Source organism: Ctenopharyngodon idella, chromosome 7, assembly GCF_019924925.1.
Source record: "Ctenopharyngodon idella isolate HZGC_01 chromosome 7, HZGC01, whole genome shotgun sequence".
Taxonomy (NCBI): Eukaryota; Metazoa; Chordata; class Actinopteri; order Cypriniformes; family Xenocyprididae; genus Ctenopharyngodon; species Ctenopharyngodon idella.
The window spans coordinates 26193716-26215461 of NC_067226.1; the positions used below are offsets into that span (position 1 = coordinate 26193716).

A 21746-nucleotide genomic window follows, 5' to 3' on the forward strand; every position below is an offset into this window, starting at 1 on the left:
TTTAGGACCACAAACAAAAAAAAAATCTTTATTTTCTTATCACAACATACATTAAAGGATACAGAGACACTGGAATATTAAAAAAAGTCTGAGTTGTGAGTTGAAAGAAATTTGTCATTGATTTGACAAAACTGAAATCCTTCACACCCTTGAATCAAACCCTAAAATCAACCAGTCTTCCCTCCCCCAACTCTTTCCCATAATGGAGATCAATGTTAAGGTTTTTTTTTTTTTTTTTTTTTTTTTTTTCTTTCAAGCTTTGCCAAAATATCGTAGGGTCACAAACCCCCTTCATAAAAAACTGGTGACACTTAAAAGGGGACAGGTTAACATTTATTTGTGTCTTTAGTGTGCAGTGCACGCTCCATTTGTTTAAGAAACATTACAAAACCCCTAATGGGGGGAACAATTTACAATTAAATTTTGTGTCGACGAACCTCAGCAAGCCAGGAAATCTGTCAAAAAGCCCAACCTTTCAGCTCAAAAAAGAAAAGAAAAAAGGCGGAAATATGTATCAATATCAGCCTAGTCCCATGACTAGGAAAATTTCAAAACAACTTTTCCATCTCTCAATGGATCTAGTTTACAAAAAAAAAAAAAAAAAAAAAAACGTAAGGGGGAAGAGTATGCATCAATATCAGCCTATATTCGAGTCATTACTAGAAAAACCCAAAAACATCTTTTCCCTCTCTCATTATCTACAATTGCTAAAATTAGCTTCCCAGTAGCCCACAAGACCATTATAACACAAATGCGAGTGCGTCAACATGTTTGGAAAAAAAGCAGAAGTGGAAAACAAACTTTTATGGCTTTGTTCATGATGTTGTTTTATGGTAAAAGCTCAATTATTGAGGTACAAAACAGGCCAAACTGACTGCAACATCCAACCTCCTATAGGAGACCACCTCAAACCTTACATTCATGAACACCTTCAATACTTTCCTAAAACCAGAAGCCTTCCTAAGTCATCAAAAATGTGTTTTCATTCTAAGACAAGCTTTTCAGCTAGAATCCTACAAGACCTTCAAATATCACTGACTGGAGTAGCTACACTGCAGAATTTTTGGATCCATGTTCACAAAAAAAAAAAAAACCAATATTGTGTCTGAGAAGCCAGGTCGCCATCAATAAATGCCAGCCCAACTGCAGATCCATTGAAGCGAGCAATACTTTTGCTGTAATGCCTTCCATGATACCATCTTTCCACAATTCAGCTAGGCCTGAAAGGCTAGAACCACAAGTACTGGCTGAAATAAAAGGAGCAGCGCAATCATTTATTTGTCTATATAGCATGAAAAAGGGTGATTCTGTTTTAACATAAGCAACCTAAGAAATTAAGAAAATGATGGTAAAAAGACGACATACTCCCTCACACATTTAAATCCCATTTTCCATACACACAAGAATCAAACTCTTGAAAAAACCTGTTAATATTTATACAAATAACGACAGAACTGGAGAAAAATAAAGTGTGCTTTTACACCATCTTAGAATGAACATGATTTGCTTTAAATTACACAGTTAAAAGAATTTGCAATTAAAAAAAAGCAACAGGACAGCAGGGCATCGAACCCTTAAACATTAACACTGGGAGTAAAACGCTATGAATTCTGGTGTATGCTGGTGTAAGAGTATGCGGTACGTCATTTTCCCGAGCGCGTGAGCGTGGTTGTGCGTGTGGGATCTGGGGGGACGACAGAAGACGAAGCTGATGATGGTGGGTTTAACATGCTCTGGCAATGGATGTGGTCTACTGGAACGTCGCTCAGTCCTCCAACACAATTGGCTCACTGGTGCTGGAGGGTAAGATGGGTATGGGAATCGGCCGGGGTGGCACGGGAAGTTTGACTCTGACCGGGAGGTGTGGTTTTCTGGCCGCCCGCCTCATTTCTGCCTGAGTGAGGTGTTTCCTCAGGGCTCTGTGAATCACACACACGGAATTAGTCTTAGGAAAAGGCAAACACATGACAATAAGATGTTTCTGAAACATACCTGGTGTCTTTCGTAGCCACAAACACCACAGGATTTGGAGCATCTCCTTGACTGACCTTCTGTCTCTTAATGACTGACTGGGTGGCTGCTCTCATTCCCGATGCGAACGGCCTTCCATTGGTGGAGAAAGAATGACCTCCAGCCTGTAGCCAATGAGAGCGCTTAGATCCATGTACACTATTTTCTACCTGTGAGAAGGTTAATATATATTTGTACAAGATACTTACGTTGTCGAAGGGCCTCTTGCCCAGTAGGGCGGATGCGCTCCGAGGCTGGTTGACCTGGTTACGGTTGATTGGCGTTGGAGCACCTCGAGGTGCTTTGAGTTTCAAAGGAGCTTGAACAGCTAAAGAAAAAAAAAAAAAAAGCATATCAAATGATCTGTTCTCAAATATTTTGCTGTGATTTTTGAGGAAACACTTTACCAAATAATTTAATTTGCTTTTACGTCTCATTTTCCCACTATTAAAAGGTGATGTGTATAATTTAATTTGTTAAAATCATGCTTTTATATCGATATTTTGGTTTTGATTTAATGCTAAAGCCATACCCAATTCTTTAACTATATTGATGAGGGACGGTCGAGGAATAGGGCGGTTCTTCATAGCGCTCTTTGCTGCTTTAGGAAGTCTTATCATACCTAAAAGAGAAAAAGAGGCAGTCAAAAAGAATCTGGAGATAAAACAAATTTTAAAAAAAATCCCAATTAAAAAAAAAAAAAACAAGCGTTTGCTCACACTCTGCTTTGACGGCATTGGCGTTAATGGAAGCGTAGGGGCGACGGGCTGCTCGGCGGGACTGCAGGATGTCCTGGCACACCCGACGGGCGATTCGAGTGAGTTTGGTGGTCTGCAGGATGAAGGTCTGCCGATTTTTAGCCAGAAGTTTAGCTCTTCCTGCACTGCTGGTAAATGGGGACATGCCCTGTACCTCCTGGCGGGTCATGTGACCACGTGGAGCTGCATCCTATTGGAAAGATGCATCATGTTCATTGTTTGGTTTGGCAATTTTCTGTCTTCATTCATCAATTTGTCTCTTTAAAATGACTGGCCTGAAATAAACTAGCCAGCAAGATGATGAACGAAACTAACAAGATATTCTCACTGTTTATTTTTAAGCACTGAACCCTAATATTTTAAAACACAGTAAATATGACACAAAACACAAGACAGGGTTCACATACTGAGCCAGTTCTTGTGGCGCCCTCTAGTTGGGTGGGGGTCTTAAGACCGCCATACTTCTTCCAGTAAATCCAACAGGATGCACAGAGTCTGCACTGCATGTTGGGAGGGCCCCATGCATACCACTGCTGAGACTGGGCAGCTGGAGGAGTAGCAAGTCAAATAGATGAATACACTCATTTTAATGTACATGAATACTTGAGCTTAAACCTAAATATGAGCCATAGATGTGTACAGTGCTTTGAGTTTACTCACTATGACAGCTTTCACAACTGAGTCCTTTCTGGTAGCCGGTGGCACCATTTATGCCAGGTTTATTTCCAGGTGCCATAATCTGGTTGGGGTTGGGCTTGGTGCTGAAGGAGAGAACAAAATTTAGATTTAAACCAACCAGAAAAAAAAAAGAAAAAAAGAAAAACAATCAAATAAAAATTATTTTATTTAAAAAATTAAATTATTTTATTTTTTTGAAAACAGACAACAGAATAGCTAACCTAAATAGCTACTTTTCTGGCTGTGCTAATTTTGTGTACAATAATAGTCTAACATACATTACCATTTCAAAGTGTGGGGTCAATTAGACTTAATAAATTCATACTTTTATTCAGCAAGGATGAGTCAAATTAATCAAAAGTGACAGTAAAGACTGTTACAAAGAAAAATGTATATCACATAAATCCTGTTCTTTTGAACTTTCTATTCAAAGAATCCTGAGAAAACTGTATCACGGTATTTTACATAAAATATTAAGCAGCACAATTTTTTTTTTTTTTATATTGATGATAAAATATTTATTGAGCACCAAATCTGCATATTTGACTGATCATGTGACACTGAAGGCTGGAGTAATAATGCTGACAATTCAGCTTTAACATCACAAGAATAAATTATATTTTAAAATAAATTCAAACAGAAAATAGTTATTTTATTGTATTTTTGTTCAAATAAATACAGTCTTGGTGAGCATAAGAGACTTCTTTCAAAACATTACAAAAATCTTAGACTCCAAACTTTTGAATGGTAATTCTCTCTCTAAATTACATGGGATTTGTGCCTTTATTAATTAAAAAGAACACTAAAGAGACACTGATTTGTACCATATATTTGGAAAGTGCCATTTGTATTTAGAAAAAGGTTTAAAAAAAAAAAAAAAAAAAAAAAAAAAAACAGTGCAGTGACACTAAATACTCACTAGGTGGGGATGTACACCTGCTTCAGCTTGCTGTCAGCCTCTGCTGCCTTTAGTCTTTTCTGGTGGATAAAACAAGTAACTTGGTTAAGATACATTCATATACATGAAGAAAAGTTTACATCAAAATTTATTTTGGTTTGTAAAAAAGCATGCAAAGTTTTGTACCTGCTGAATGTAACGGTCAGTAGTCTTCCACATGTAGTAGAATTGGACCACACTAGCTAATGACTTCCAGGGCAACTGCAGTTCAACAACAAATGTACATTTAAATTGTTTGAACTTTCCCAAATAGTGCAGTTTGTGTGAGAGCAAATGGTCAAGTATGGTGTAAACTCACAAAGTCTTGGCGAATGTCATTGAAGTCTTTGCCGTATTTCTCCAGAGCCTCCTCGAACAGCATGGCTTCTGAGGCGCTCCACTCCTCCATCTCATCCCTGCACAGCACTGGGCCACCCTGCGGCACCAGCGTTGACATAGCCTTGGCGAGGTCATAGCCGTTCTTCTGAAGAGTGTCCATGGCGTGGAACTACAGACAGACAGGACAGTGTGAATCATTGATGTAGAGTTGTCATGGTACCAAAATTTCAGTAGCCGGCACTAATACCAGTAAAAAAATTTTCATTCTCTGTACCAATTTTGGTACCAGAGCAAAAACTGCTGAAATAAGGTCTTTAAATTTTTTTTCCTGTTTTGTCTCATCAGTTAGTTATCACTGTCAATCATCACAGTCGCTGATTCAATCAAGCATTTAAAGGGTTATGAAACCCTAAAACACATTTTTTCAGATGTGTACAGGTTGCACATCAATGATAACAACAATAGCACTCATTATGTTTATTAAGGGGAAAGTGGCATTTCATTCTTCTGGTTTAAAAAGCAAAGTTGAACCAACATCACGAAAAGAAAAAACAACTTATATTGATTGTGAATTGTAATCTCTAAAGTGCAAACTCTGAATTCTGCACTTGCAAAAACTCCTGTTATAATAGTAATAATACAAAAAAACAGTCTTAATTGTACAATGAATCTTTTATTTACATCAAGTTTATACTTTGTTGGTTATAATAAAATGGTGTGTTTTTAGCAGTGTTAAGCCGACTAACTTACTGACTAGCACCTCTGACTGGCCATTATGTTCACGAGCTCAACAGATATGATTTGCTACAATCAATGCTTAACGCTTGTAAAAACACGCTGTAAATAGAAACCTTTGATGCTCAGAAAGTGCTCAAACAAATACGAATGAGAGCGTTTGAAAGCAGCACCTATCAGTGGGTACCGAATATAGCCAATACTACACTATTTTTTTATTTTTTTTTTTAGTACCGACAGTACCGTACGTTTTGACAACCCTACCTAACCCTGCCAGATGTGCATGACTTCATAACTGAAGTCGAGTGAGGAAGCAGGGTATGAACGAGGAATGCACTTTTATACGTAGTTAAGGAAGAGTGATTGATTGAATGCATCCATTCTCTCACCAGTGTGATGTCTCTAGATGCAGCTGCTGCGCTCATGTGCAGACTGGGTTGGCGGATTGAACTGCTGCAGTCTAGTGCACGTGCAAATGTACCAACAGCCCTAAAATGAAAAAACAAAACAAACAAACAAAAAAAAATTAAATCATGCTACTGCACAATAACATTTTAAAGCAGCAAAAAAAAAAAAAGAAAAAGAAAAAAAAAAAGGAAATACTAACCGTGCCACTACCAGGAATTGGTCTATCTGCGGATCCTTCAGCTGGTTATTAGGATCCCAAACCTTTGTCTCAAGCTTCTCCTGCACTCTACTGTCTGAATCACCTGATGATATGGAAAACACTGTATTTACTAATTAACTTAATCGGTTTTGAATTTGACCTTGAACATCCAACAGGCACTTTTTCCTAAAATGCGTGCTGAAAATATCAATACAAGGACTTGAAGTATTAATGCAATATTGTGATAAGAATCACGTCCAAGTTTTCCACATCAAAAGGACCATGTTTTAGTAATACCAAGGCGTAGAGACATTAAAAACCTTCTGACCTTCAGCCAGTTTGTCAGGAATCTCTGCCTGGTATTTGGATCCCACTCTGATCTCCCCCTGGTCAGCCAGCAGGGTCTTTTGCACTGGGTCAAACACCAGAGAGTAGAAGAAACAGTCCTGCAGAACAAGCACACATATTAGACAACACAGACACTTGATGCACTTTAATCAAACAAAAGGTGCTCACTCTGATGAAAAAAGAGAAAATATTTAACATCAAGATTACTGTATATACCTACAGTACTGTGCAAAAGTCTTAGGCCACCATTAGATGTTTTAACAATGGTATAATGACCATATTTAATTATTTCTCAATCTCCTTATTATAATATATAACCACGACTCGGCTCGGGCACGGCAAGGCTCGCCTCGCTTCACTTTTGGTTTGCTTTTCCACTGCAGTTAGTACAGCTTCAGAGTGGGTGGGATTATAGACTGATTGTATAGTTGCGCCAGCTCTACTGCCGTGGATCCGCCCCTCGTCTACCAACAAGTCTGCACCTCGTCTACTGACCGCGATACAGCCATTTCTTTTTTCAAGTTGCGTGCGACAGTCGCTTAAAGCAAGTCGTTTCGCAAACAAATGATACTGCGGTGGCTCTTACTGACTATTTAAATCTAGCGGGTTTGGTGTCTCATGTTTCAAATCCAGTGACGCTGGTAGTGACGATTCTCTCTGACCAATCAGTGATCTGCAGTGTTTACACGTCACATTTAGTATTGGTACGGCTCACTTGGAACCTCCACCAAGGTGGTACTATTTAAGCGAGCCATACCGTTCCATACCAAGATGTACCATGCAGTGGAAAAGTGCCAAAAAGTGAGCCGTATCGAGGCATACCAAACCGTACCATTCAGTGGAAAAGCGCCCTTAGTGACTCCCCTTACACTTGAGCAATAGCAGGAACCGGCTCTCTTAAACCTAAATGGAATGGAAAAAGACTGGAAGGCCAAGAAAACTTTCAAAATCTGATAAGTTTCTCAGAGTTTCTTCTTTGAGAAACTGGAAGTAGTCCAGGAGGTCACACTAAATACTGATTTTTGCTTAAAAAAAATCCCTTTTTTTTTGTTGTATATATTTCCAGTATTTTCTGTTTGTATCTTAATAAAGAGACAGAAAAATAAATATAGATTGTCATTAAAAAAAAATGTATGAAACAACAAAGCTGGTGGTGGCCTAAGACTTTTGCACAGTACTGTATATTTTTGCCATCACAGAAATAAATTGTAATGCTATTTTATCGTATTACTGTTTTTACTGCATTTTTTTAAATCACATAAATGCAGCCTTGGTGAGCATAATCTATCGAAAACATTTAAAAATCATATTGATCACAAACCTTTGAAAGGTTGTTAACATATATAATTTATGTTTGTAATGAAAACAAAAAAAAAACACATACAAATGACAAATTTAATTCAGTACAACAAATACTATCATGACATACAAATACTTTATTTTTTGATTTTTTGCATTACAGTAATGAGTGTTAAAATGAAAATGAGCTTACTGTAGGAAAATAAATGTCAATGCAAAAAGGTAAAAACATGACAGACATTTTTGTCATATTTTGTGAGAGTCACTCTAACAGGGTTGTCATGTTTTGGCTTGTCTCTCAGCTATGGCTTGTGGTAGCTTTGTGACACTCCATGAAAAACTACACAGTGAGTGCTCTTGTACTGCAGGTGGACACTTACCTCTCTCTCCAAGTAGCTAGATAAAACATCAGTCTCATTCAAAAGTGTGACGTTGCATTTTCCTCTGAATAAAAACAATAATGCACAGTATAAATAGAAATGTATCAATACAAATCAAATACCTTACATATGGAGCCCGAGTCTGGGTTCTGATGAGATTATATCATTCAATCTTGAGATGTTGAGTGTATTTACCGTATGTGCGTGGCCGGAAGAGACTCAAACTGTCGAGACAGGAACAGTTCTCTGTGCTTGAGCTGGTGTTTCTGCTGTTCTGACGTTGAAGGCTGCTTGGACTCCTCTTCAAAGTCTCCTAAAATACACACACACGCAAACATAAGTGTGAGGCTAATACCCTCAATTAGCTCTGATGTGAACCAGCTTCCTTTCAGAACACACAGACCAAAACTTAAGTTCACATATCACTTTAGTTTATTAGTAATGGTTGCAATCAATTTCACACTCATTCAGAAACAAATTGAATATCCTTCATGAGATCTGTTGACTTATAAGGGAATAAAACCATTTTAATGCAGGTCAACTCACTTGAATGCATTTTAAAAACATTACTTTTGACACCAGTTTACAATGGTGATAGAGATATTTCTTAAATAGACGCTCGTATAAGATGAGGAGACTTGGCAGGACTTTATCAGACGATCTGACCAGACTCCACCCCTGCACGGAGCCTAAGGAAACCCTGTCAAAGAAGAGGGCGGGAAATCAGACCACACCCCTTTCCATTAACCCCTCCTGCCACCCCGGTGGCCCTGCCCCCTCCTTTCTCTCCCCTTGGCCAATGCGTCCCTGCCAGCTTTACTGGGAAACCCTGTGCAACAAACCTGAGGCACCCATCCCCCCATTGAGCAACAACCCCCCCATGCACAAGTACGCATTTAAAAAAAAAAAACTGGCACAAGCTCTCTTTCACACACACACACACACACACACACACACACACACGCAGACGAGCACTCAAGACACACGTACGACAAATCCATCATACATGCACACTCTCAGAGCCAAATGCGCGTGCACACACACACACACGCATGCATTTAATAACACTTTCAGTCTTTGACAAAGACACCAGCCAGACAGCGTTAACCTAGTGTTAACCCTTTGAGCGCCGTGGCCCGGTGGGTCCCATGAAGGCTCTTTTGTTCTGAGAGCACAGGGCGGATGGCAGCTGAGGATAAGTACAGAGGAGCCCATTCAGGAGGGGGGTGGGGGGGTGGGAGGTGAGGTTGAAGGAGGAAGATGGGCAGAAGGTAGAGAGAAGAGGTGGTGATGTAAATGGGAGCCCTGATCTTGTGTAACAGGACAGTGTTGGTGCTGTAGAGTGCCACAACATAAAAAGGAGGATACGTTCAGTATTAAACGGGCAGCCAAGCTGACACTGGCCTCTCATGACCGCAAAGGATTTGAAGGCTAACTGCCCATGTCAATGCAATAACTTCCTCAACCCAAACCTGACCCTACTCTGGAAAGGATGGGTTAATGCACTGCACTGACATAATTACGACATGTTTACGGCAGTTCACGTACACAGAATTTACATATAAATGAACTGCTGCCGCATGCATACAGGTGAGATTAAGCATCTTTATCAAACATGTGGGATGCCTGCAGCTGTGATATAATAAATATACATTTAGTGATGTGCAAAAGTACAAATTAACTGTCTCCTATTTTGAAAACTGTGTCCTCTGAAGGGAGCATTTGTCGGACACATACGTCATTGAGGCTGCTTCATTTCAGTAACTGACCACAACATCCCAAAGTCATCAAGAAATAAAAATTTATGCTTCACTAGGAATAACGGTCAAGTTTATTATAGGGCTTTTCACACTTGAAATAGTTAACCCTGGGTCATTCTAAACCCCGGGTAAATGAAATCCTAGGATATCTTTATTCACATTTCACACTGCTCATGCTATACCTGGGGTTAACAGTTAGACCTGGGTGTTCTTAAGCTGCCGTTTCACACTGAACATTCCTAAACCCCGGGTTAAAGTCCTTATTTGCATATTTGTGGTGTCAGTGTTAATGACTGGACAAATGCAGCATGTGACTTGTTTACATAAAAGCTCTAGCATTTCGCGTCCTCATTGCTGACTGCAATATCAAGGTTTTTTTTGTCAATGCATTTTATGAAATATAAAGGTAAGACTGACGGTCTCTTCTTCACTCCAACTTTCGATTTTTTCAATTGCCGTTTGACATTTTTCCTATTATACGGAGATACAACTGTTTACATACATTGCGCGGTGTTTTCATGACTGCCCAAAGCATGTAAATATAAGGCACGCATTTGGTTGTTGGTTGCTAAGCATCTAGTTGTAACATTCTAACACCGCATCGTTTCACACTGTACAAGTTTTGCAAAAATGCGGAGTTAAAACTGCAAACTCTGGATCAGGGTTTCATAAACCCAGGTAAAAAGCAGTGCTAACCCCACATCTAAATTACAAGTGTGAAACGCTCCTTTACCCGGGGTTAAAAGCAGTGTTTAGAACGACGATAACCTGGGATTAAGCGCAGTATGAAAAGCACTTATGATTACTTTTCTGAAATAAGACATCCTTTGATGTATGCGCCAAGACAAATGCAACCTCTGACTGCATTTGGCAAAAATCAACTAGTCAGTGGGTTATCTGAATGACTTATCAACTAGCTTGTCTGCATAATTAGGGTTTACCAGAACTTATCAGCAAGTGTGCTCTTATTTCACATTGCGCACTTGCATAGGATGTGACGGTGTTCAAAAGCAACCAGACAGCGTGTAACAGAGCGCATTAGTTTCCTATCATTTTTATTAACGAGTATTCGCACCAGTAAAGGTCTAAAAATTACTAGTACTTAAAAGGGGATGAATTTAGTATTGCAACTTCTCAGTGAACAAATGCAGAGCTCAAAAAAAAAAAAAAAAAAAAAACTGCCCAAAAATCACTAATCTATTGTCTATAATCTATCTGTTGCCTGCATATATTGGTGTCCTTCAGCTAAGTTCTCTGTTTCTGTTGGGTGACTAGTTAACCATCTTGTCAATCCCTAATTATAATAGAAGTAATCTAGTTTTGTTGCCTGTATAGATTGATGTCCGTCTGCTAAGTCCTTCTGTTTCGACTTGCTGGCATGTACACCTGCAGAACTCCACAGAATGCTCCACAGATTTCTGAAGAATGGAAATGCACGTCATTTTAAAAAATTCTACAAATGCACTGCCCCTTTGTGTGTCCAACTAGTAATTAAGTATATATTTTGGCTAATTTGATTACACTCAACCATCAATACAAGAGTGTAGTACACTAAGCTCCACTAAGACATTTTACCATATTTAAAGTAGGCATGAAATGAAAATTGCAATCATCTTTTCTTCCCTATTGTGATGCATATCTGAGAGAAACAGAAAAATAAAAAATAAAAAATTGTAGGGTGGGACTTGATTTTGTCCATTGGTAATTGACTGGATCGTTGTTGTTTGCTAACTGCTGCAATATCATGTGAGTGAAAGGTTGCCGTTATTGTCCCGCTTCATGCTGGTGCACATCATCACAGAAGAGATAATGTTACGAGAAGGAAGGGAAGTGTTTGATGAAAGATTTTGAGGGCACATGAAGTAAAAAAATAAAAAATAAAAAATAAAAAAATAAATGATATGTGCGCAAATAAATCATTTATAATAAACATTGCAAAATTCCATAAAAAAAAAAGGAAGAGTTGATTTTGATTTAATGGTGACTTTAAATAGCAATATTCCACAGATTTTCCCTCAAACTCAGAGTAGAAATTTAATTCTGAGAATAATTATTGGTTATAAAATTATTGAGGAGTATGGTCAACAAAAATCGCGTGCTTCTTCATTCAGATAGAAGAAATCAAATTTATAAAATGCATGGTTATATAATATGCAAATTTGACTTCATTATACATTGGATTGATCCTGTTTGGTGTCTTAAAATCTGCTCCCAGTGTGCATGTCAAAGCTGTAAATTCTGGTAAGTATTTCAATGCAAATAGTACTACATAGTGACACTTCATCTTAAGTGTGAAGACGAGACGTGAACTCAAGAGAAGACTGAAACAGTTGGGTACTCACGTGCATTGCTATCGGCCAAAGTGTTGAGGTTGGCAGATATATCTCTCCGCCTGAAGAGACAGACCACCTTGGCTTCTACATTTCCATTGGCAGTCTTGGGGGAGACATGCAACAAGAAACAGTGTGAGAAAGACTAAATACAAAAAGACCATTCAGCCATTTTCTCTATACAATGTGTGAAATAATGACCTTAAGTGCTATTACTGTCTTCATGTCATAGACTTGTAAAAACCCATCATTTTAGTATAACTTTAAAGAGAACTACTTTCATCAAGTCAAAGTGGGACTGAATGACACTGCCAATGATTTGCAAGAAACTGCATCAATATTTAAGCACCAAAGTAAAAAGTTGTGAGTCCTCCTGTTAATAACTACATTTCTACTCATTTTCCAGCACTGAAAATGACCCACTCTATATGGAAATCTTACTCATTAATGCAACACGGTGTGGGTTAGAGTTGTTTATATTCAAGACAAAACTGAATTCTGACTAACATGTATACATATTGAACAAAGACACCACTTCCATTAGTTTACCCGTCCCACTGAGCTTCATAGCCCTTCAAAATTGAGGTTACATAAAAGTGTTTTAATCCCTGCTCCAGGAAACAGGCCTGTGTCATTCTCAGCATTATATAAGTCTCTTATGGCTGGGTCTTCATCTCAAACAGCCCAGCGTGCATCGGCAGACAACGGCATGATGGCTGAGCATTAGCAATGCACAACAGAGGGGAGCAGGTGACAGAGACAGTCTGCTACACTGTCATGAGTGACAATGCATTAGCAGAGAGCTGGCATGTGTCAATCATCCATGTTCAGTGTAATGTTCAAATCTCTACACATGAAATTGATGATATATGATACATGATTGGCAGACATCAAAAGCCCCAACCAATCACAGTCAGTCTGACTCTAGGCTGTAAAAATGGTGACACATCAAATTCATTATGCATGCTGTAATATTGGTGTCATACTGGTCAAAAATAGCTCATGGCCAAATGAAAGCAAAAGGAAACAACAAAAACCTGCATTCATCAAGAAAAAAAAAACATTGCTTTTGCTTAATTTCTTTAACCCTCTGGTATTGTTCATTTGAGGTTCACACTTGTGTTGTTTGCGGTCAAAAGTGACTGAACACCTGAAATGAACACCTTTTTTTTTTATTTTTAGTAAAATCAATGTAATATATTTTGTTCAATAATATATTTTCTTTTTATTTTTGAGTGAATTTCATGGTACCAATTAATATTTATGCAACAATTATCATAATTTTTTCCCCATTGAAAAAATACATTTTTTTTTCTAATTTTTTAATTAATTTTCAATTAAAGCTGTATTTCATGTTAAAATAGAGACAATGCCTTTAAAATTCAAAATTTTGAAGGCAGATTAGTGCCATCTGGTGGGAGTAAAACAAGAAAAACATCTGTAACCAATAGATTATTATATAGCTCTATATAAAAAGGCTTATAAATTCTCTAGTTGTTTTTAAACAAATACTTATTTTTATTAAGTTGTGGATTTGGATATATACTTAGACATTTGCAAAGACTACTTTTTGTCAAGGTTTAGATTTTTTTTTTTTTTTTTTGAAATGTTGATTTGAAGTGTCAGATTTTGCATTCATTTTACAAGTCAAACCTGAACACAGAGAAAGACATTTTGTTACACAACAATATAACTTTGAAATGAAAAGGAATGCTTTATCAGAGCTATATTAACTTGATTTCAACCTCTTATTTGAGTCTTCTGGCTCAATTTCACCATATTGTTACAGTCACACCACTTCAGTGTTGTGTGTGATAGTTTTGTACTCAATGTTTTAGAGTGTAAGCTCTTGCTGACCTTTTTTTTTTTTTTTTAACTGCACTGTGGCTGAATTATTGATTTTCATTTCACGCATTTGCAAAAAACTTCCTTTGTCTTAGTCACACCAGTTCATATATGTGTGTGTCTATTTTGCACTCTTGACATTTTAGAGAGTGTCACCCCTTCATTGCGTTTTTTTTTCTGCATTGTGGCCGATTTGTCAATTATTCACAAAAAACTCTCTGTATTTTCATATTTTTGCCTATTTCCCATTCATCAAGTCCACAATTTTATGGGGGGGGGGAGAGGCGGTCACATAGCAACTGTCATAAAAGTCACCGAGTTTTGTACCATTCCGATGAAGTAGTGATTTTTAACATTTCCAACATTTTTTCCGGTCTAAAATGACCGAACACCACCAGAGGGTTAAGATTGTTAAGTGATTAGACAGAACATGTTCCAAAACTCACCTTGTTGAGTTCTTCTATTCGGCGGATCAGATATGGGTTACTGGAGGAGTTTTCGAAATACACATAATCTGCAGTAGACAAAAGAAACCATCAGTAAGTGACAGATCACTGAGCTAAAATCTACAAACAAATGATTTTACTTAACATAAGAACTACTTATTGTGATGTAAATGGCACAATAAAATAACATAGAATAAGCAACAAGTTATATGATCCTGGGCTGCGTTTCCCAAAACCACCGTAAGCCTAAGTAATTGTAGAACTATTGTCACTAATGGTCACTACAGTCAACTTACCTCACAAGGCTTTTGAGAAACACAGCCCTGGCTGATAAGTGACAATCTTCCAGCACTGTTTCAGCTGTACGCTCCTATTCTATTGAATTACTTACGGTAAATCAAGACCAAATCCAACTGTAAAACAGTGTCCGATTAGACTCGACACATCGTCCATACCCACCCACCACACCCGAGATTTAGTTTCCATCGGTTGAACTTTCAAAAGAGCATTGGAAAACACTGCGTCATGATTGTGACGCGATCAGATCTCTGAAGTCCTGTAGCTTTAGCCAAGCAGCATGTCATGTCACTCTGTGATCTACACATTGTCTTATGTTGCGTTTGGGCTCGTTCAAGACCACCTACTCTAAATAAAGATATATGATCTATGGTTTACTAATATTTCACAAGTTACAAACAAAAATGTGACGCAAAAGCATGTGTATACTGCTTACACATGCATCGGCTGTGATTTTTCATAGTTTGTTCTCTAAACTAAACAAATATGCTTGTTGTATTCTGCTAGTTGAGGCGTTTTCAACGATATATGACAAGGTCTATCTGTTAATGTACATTGATTTTACAGATGACATTTCATGCAAAGCAGTTATTTTTTTCATGCTATGAAACACTTCTATTATGTCAGCTAAATTAAAAGCACTTGTTAAGTGATGGTCATATTCCCGATATTCACTGTAAGCCAAGCTTTTGAAATTGAAAACAACACCTATTTTATGTTGGTTAAACAACACAAAATAGAACACCTAAAATAACATCTATAACACCTATTTTGTGTTGGCAAGTGGTTAAATAATGTGATAACTTAGTAGCACCCCCTGAAAAAGAAGTGAAGGAACGTTGGACACTTCATGCACTCAACTGTGGCAGCTTTAATTATATAGCAGAGGGGGAGGGGCTTTCAGACTCCAATTATGAATGACAAAATAACCTTATAAATCCATACACTACACGGTTGAGTACATAATGCATAACTATATCATGTACAAGTGCGTCATTTGGGACACAACTTAACTTTTAGTGCGCATTAGATTATAGCAAATGTAATCCAAATGGAAAAATAGGGGAAATGAGCATGACAATTAAATATCCAATATCGACCAATATTGATCAATTAAAAAAAGGTCTATAATATCGTCCGATAAGGGATGTGGTTCCGATATGTTGCGCATTCTTAATGATCAATCCAATTCCAACTAATAGGAACACCTGTTATTTATGAAGTTCTCCACAACCCTTTTCATATATGGAATATTCTAGTTGATTTGATTAATGCTTTTATCTAACAACAGGAAAGTAGTACTCTATTCAAATCCAAAGATAGAGAAAAAAAAAAATGCAGATTCCATCAATAAACAAGAACAATCAAATTTCGTTATTATGTAAGAGTTCCATAATCATACAGAAAGTGACATGAGCAATGGTATGGATCAATATTGAGAACACATACGATGAGGCACGGTCAACAGCCTGTACCCTGAACACATCACTTCAGTTATGTAATAACTCTCTCTTCTGGTCTGAGCTGGTCAGCTCTGGACATTCTGGTAGACGTTGATCTTTGATCAGACTAACGCTTTCTTTTCTCGCCTCTACTCAGCCATGTTCTTAAGCCGTGCCGCAAGGGATACATCAAAATGGAGGTCTCTCTCCCAAGTTCATGAGCTTCATCAATCAGAGAGACAGTGAGGAGAGACTGAGCTGCATGGATCAATAATTTCCCTCAAGGAGAAACAGGGTCTAGCCATCTGCTCTTCAAGCAGGGATGTGCTGTATTGTTAGCTTATGGCATCTGGTGTTCAGAGACACCTAAAAATCCACTGAGGCTTGAGGATACTGACAGGGACAAAAATAGTAGTCAAAGTAAACCCATAGGTGAAATGCATAATTTTTGAGTTATTAGCATCACTAAACAGAATAGCAAAAATGGTGGTTTTCAAACAGGTTTCCTGAACAATCCCCTGCTCTGCCACTGGTCAAAGAAACAGATCCAGTCCTGTTTTAAACCCACAACATCTTTTAAGCCAGTGTTGCTGACTTGGGCTGGTCAGGATGCTGAAAAATCTGAACAAGGTTTATATGAGTTTACACATTTTGAGGAGAAAAATTTCAACTCACAAATTGTTTAAATGGTTGTCACTAGGGCTGGGTAAAAACATGAATTTAAGTTAATCATGATCTTCATTTGACCATTTCAAGGTCAGTCCTGCGAATGGACAGTGAACATTCTTGTTTCCAAATATTTTAGTGAATTTTGAGTTAATCTCTCAAGTGTAAAATAGGTGTTCATTTCAATTTAGCACATGCATGCATCTCATTTGTTATAATTAATATGCATTACATTTATTGCCATTACATTCCTTTAGCTCAAACAGTAGATCATAGTGCCAGTAACGCCAAGGTCTTGGGTTCGATTTCCAGGGAATGCATGAACTGATAAAATGTACATGTAATGTTGAATGCAATGTCAGTTGCTTGCTTTGGATAAAAGCATCTGCTCTGCTCAAGTATCAAAAATGGCCATTTAATAACCCCATACTGCTTGACCACTAGTGTAAAGCATTGAAAAACGCAAACTAAAATGATCTAGCGCACAGTCTAAAGTGCACGGCGCAAATGTCTACCCGAATCCACTTTTACTAGTTTAACGACAGGAAAAATGGTCGGCGCGCCCGGTGCATGGTCTAAAAGGGTTGTCCCTATTCTCTTAATGAGTCATGGGTGTGTTTTGGGTGTAACGTGCAATAAACCAATCAGAGTCTCATCTCCCATTCCCTTTAAAAGCCAGTTGCGCTCGCGCCATGGCGAGCGCAACTGTTTGTGTGCTGCTGCATGTTTGTGTGCTGCTGCATGTCCCTGTGTGTGTAATAAGCAGAGTGTACCCGCATTATGCACCTGCATATAGACGCATATTACTAAAGAGCTCTTTAAATAACAAAAAAAATACTGCGCCATTGACTTTAGACCAGGTTTCAGTTGGTCAATGGCGCAGTCAGGACGTGAAAATGATAACTGCGTTGGGCTGAAACTAGCAAAAAACACCTGCGTCGCATCTGGCGCTGCATTGCGCCGAGTGTATGATAGGGCACACTGTGTTGTTTAATATGATAAAAATATCTGTCTGGCAGTATATGCACATATAGAGCAGGATCCTTATTTAACAGACCACACAATGTCACCTGATATATGCATTTGCCCACATGCACATTGCACATGACCAGAAATTTCTGTCTGCATCACTAGACAAGTATCCTCTTTGCATCTTTATTAGAAGTCTCAATTAACACCCCATGATAAACAATTTAAGCTTCACTGAACCAAAACCTTCTCAATTATAGTCCTGGTTTGAAACACTTCAATTCTCTCTTGCTGACAAACAGCGCAGTTGCATCTTGCCTTGTTTGAACTTAATTCACCACAAAAGAGAAGAGGACAAGTCCTATCCTTCAGCATGCTTACTGTTACAGTAACATTTGCTACAGTTAACTACTGAACAGTGTGCTGTGTTTGCATAGGAGAGTGACATTCAAACCAAGAGTTCAGTGAGCACAAGTGACCCGGACAAAGATGATGTCTCAACATGTATTTTAGTGGTCAACCAATATGGACCTCTTAAAGCCCAATGTCAATAAGCATATCTACATTTAGATTACATTTACTCATTTGGCAGATGCTTTTATTCAAAGCGACTTACAAATGAGGAATACAACAAATGAATGATATCTAGACAGCACAGTGTGCGAGAGGGCTGACAGGTATATAATGCCAATATATGCATTCAAATTATTGACCGTAAATTAATTATTTTACACATTTTAAAATGCACTAAAAAGACTGAAAACAGAAACTTTATTATCCATTGACAAGGCTGCTGGTAGAAAATAAAGTTGTAATGTAACAGAGTCTACATTGTGAAGTGTGTCAGAGTAAAAAGGATAAACAAAAAAGAAACGATGGTTGTTGATTGGATGGAGACAGATTTAAATGTGAGCTTGCAGTTAATTGTAATAAAGGGGCGGGGTTTAAGCAGACTAAATGATTGGAGAAGCCCTGCATACGTCATCAGAGAGAAGTCTGTCATTTCACTGGAAGGTTTTCATTAAATATACATATATAATAGGGCTATATATAATACATAACATTTTCATTAAAAATTATGAGGGGAAAAAAAAAAAACACTTTCACAGAATAATCATTCACAATAAGATCAATAACGTGCATTTAGAAAAATATTAAAAAAAAATTCATTCTGACATTAAACACTTCTGGTTATCGGCCAAGCAGACAGTTATAGTCAGACGTCGACTTTCTCAAAATGGCCAAATATTAACTGATAATTCAGCCTGGCCAGTCCAGCAGACATTGGCTGATATGTTGTTCTATTACTAATGTATTCTAGGAAGCTTAAAGACAAAAACACACTCTGATCAAATGGGTAAAAAAAAGAGCATTCGGACAACATTTGAGTCACAAAGCTTCAGATCACAGAGGTGAAATGTAGGGATGCAAAAGCTTGGGGCAATAATGTGAGGTCAAGTTCAATGACCTTAAAGCAGTACCTGTGCAAACCTCCCAAAACACAGTAAAATACATTGGCAAACTATGAAAAACCATCATTACATTATAATTCTACATTGCAAGATAACTAGTTTCTTAATTGCATAAAAAAATTAAATGACTGTTCTGTTACGAGCAGATGCAGACTTCGCCTTCCTCTGAACCCAGTCTTGATAAACCCTAATACATTTTGACAAGCGTGTAATAACTGAGTTTTTCTACCAGAACTTCCCATCAAACTGCAACTGCATTAAAGCAATCAGCAGCATCTGCTAAAGCAACACAGCCTGACTGCCGTGACCTATTTAAGGCCGATTCCCGGATTTAAGAAAATAAAAGCACTATAATGTACACGGTCACCATGTCACGCTGGTGTAATGACGTTTACGCGCATGCAATATTGTTATAAGGCAGACTGCATTACAATACACTGTGAGGAGCATCACTGACAATAGATTTCAGTGTACAGTAGAGATGACAATGGGTATAAAACTGCAGCTGGATTAACTAAAGCAACTGTTATCAGCTCAGATCACATTCGCATCTTTTACACGTGTATGAGCACAGAAATAATTCACTATCCATATCTGCACTTATATTCCTACTTTTGAACTGAATTAGTCGTTTCTCTTTTCTAGGTTCAAGTTCAAAGTGTCTAAATTTCCTGATATCAGTATAAACGGACAATTATTTGGCTTTGTTTCGTTTCAAACAAGTGACAAAACTGAAAGTCTTTGCATCCTGTACTGTGAGACTCCCATATAGCTACTTCAGCTGTCAGAAGTTTGACAGAATGGAACGGTTCAGCCAACGTGTACGACAAAAACTTGAATGAAAGTCTTGAAAAAGTGAGTAAAAAGCATCATGAGTGAATAAACTAACGGCAGGGTTCTCTCATAATTAGCTCATTTGCTGGCGGCGGCTAATTACTTGAACCAAAACTACGAAGAAAAGAAGAGTTTGCGAACCAGTGCAAGTTTACATATCTAAGTGAATTTAAAAGTGAACTTTAATACATATATATAAATAAAATTGAGTTAACCCAAAAGGCGCCGTAATGAAACTAGCCTAGCTCGCTTAGCAACGGGATTCCGCTCATTGTAACTAAGGCGGAAACAGCCGCTCGCGCTAATGCTAATGCTAACCCCCGCGAGCCTGCTGCTAGTGTTAGCCTCAACAATAATACTCACCTCCAACTCGGTACATGTTGGCCGCCATTCTCTCACTCTCCTAAACAAACGCAATAATCACGGTTTCCCTCGTTGTGTGGACAAAAATGTGTATCCAAAACTGGTGCTGGTTCTTTGTATCCTCGCGTGTACTGGCGTACTTCCCCCCGTCGCGAGACAAAGCCGGGACCCGGCACGGCGCTGCCGCTGTGGCGGGTAAAAGTTTAAAGTTTCCGCTACAATGTTTCTCCGGATGGTAAAAAAATCGCGTCTTTGTTTCGGCGCTGCGATAAAACTCCCATCGAAGCCCCTCACAGACATTCACACTTCACACGAGCCCTTGATAGCCAGCCTATCTCTCTCTTTCTCTCTCTCTCACTCCACTCTTCCTCCCATCCTCCGCTCCCTGCTTCATCCTCCTCTTCTTCACCTCCGCTCTGTTTCACTCACACACATACACACACACATAAACGGGCGCGCGCGCACGCACCCCTTTCTCCAACGTCATCTTCGGAAGCTCACAACGTCACATTCGGCAAACTCTAGTAAAACAGAAACTTGAGCTCCCGTAAATAATATTATCTTTTTTTTTTTTTAATTTAAAAAATTTAAAACATATTCTTTTTCTAAGGAGCACCATGGGGCACACGCGAGACACCAAGCTAATGTGGAGAGACATAACTTTATATATTAAATTGATTATCATTAATTTATTATTATTATTATTATTATTATTATTATCATAACGAATTTTACGTAGATTAAGATGTATATGAGCACATACTGTTACAGCAGTACTTAAAATAATATAAGGAGGATACCAAAATAATTAATCCTTGAATGATGTTTTTCTTTTTTCATGATTTATTGTAATTCACAGATTGACACTATACAGGTGCTGGTCATATAATTAGAATATCATCAAAAAGTTGATTTATTTCACTAATTCCATTCAAAAAGTGAAACTTGTATATTATATTCATTCATTACACACAGACTGATATATTTCAAATGTTTATTTCTTTTAATTTTGATGATTATAACTGACAACTAAGGAAAATCCCAAATTCAGTATCTCAGAAAATTAGAATATTACTAATGACCAATACAAAGAAAGTATTTTTAGAAATCTTGGCCAACTGAAAAGTATGAACATGAAAAGTATGAGCATGTACAGCACTCATTACTTAGTTGGGGTTCCTTTTGCCTGAATTACTGCAGCAATGCGGCGTGGCATGGAGTCGATCAGTCT

General features: G+C 38.0%; 1 protein-coding gene across 2 annotated transcripts; it reads right to left on the minus strand.

Annotated features, from left to right (window-relative positions):
• Positions 1-20996, minus strand: mta2 (metastasis associated 1 family, member 2). 2 transcript variants are annotated; one of them, XM_051898610.1, is made up of 18 exons: positions 20516-20996; positions 14473-14540; positions 12194-12287; positions 8287-8404; positions 8092-8155; positions 6393-6510; positions 6065-6167; positions 5847-5946; positions 4703-4891; positions 4531-4605; positions 4366-4424; positions 3429-3529; positions 3176-3315; positions 2730-2958; positions 2543-2632; positions 2220-2338; positions 2049-2135; positions 1-1919 (listed from the first exon to the last, which is right to left on the minus strand). In XM_051898610.1, exons 1-18 carry the CDS (start codon positions 20541-20543, stop codon positions 1788-1790), a joined length of 1914 nt encoding a protein of 637 aa, XP_051754570.1. In that variant the 5' UTR covers positions 20544-20996; the 3' UTR covers positions 1-1787. The 2 variants fall into 2 exon arrangements, with proteins under 2 accessions (XP_051754570.1, XP_051754569.1); XM_051898609.1 differs by having other exon boundaries at positions 1993-2135; positions 20516-20992.
• Positions 20997-21746: the final 750 nt, after the last annotated feature.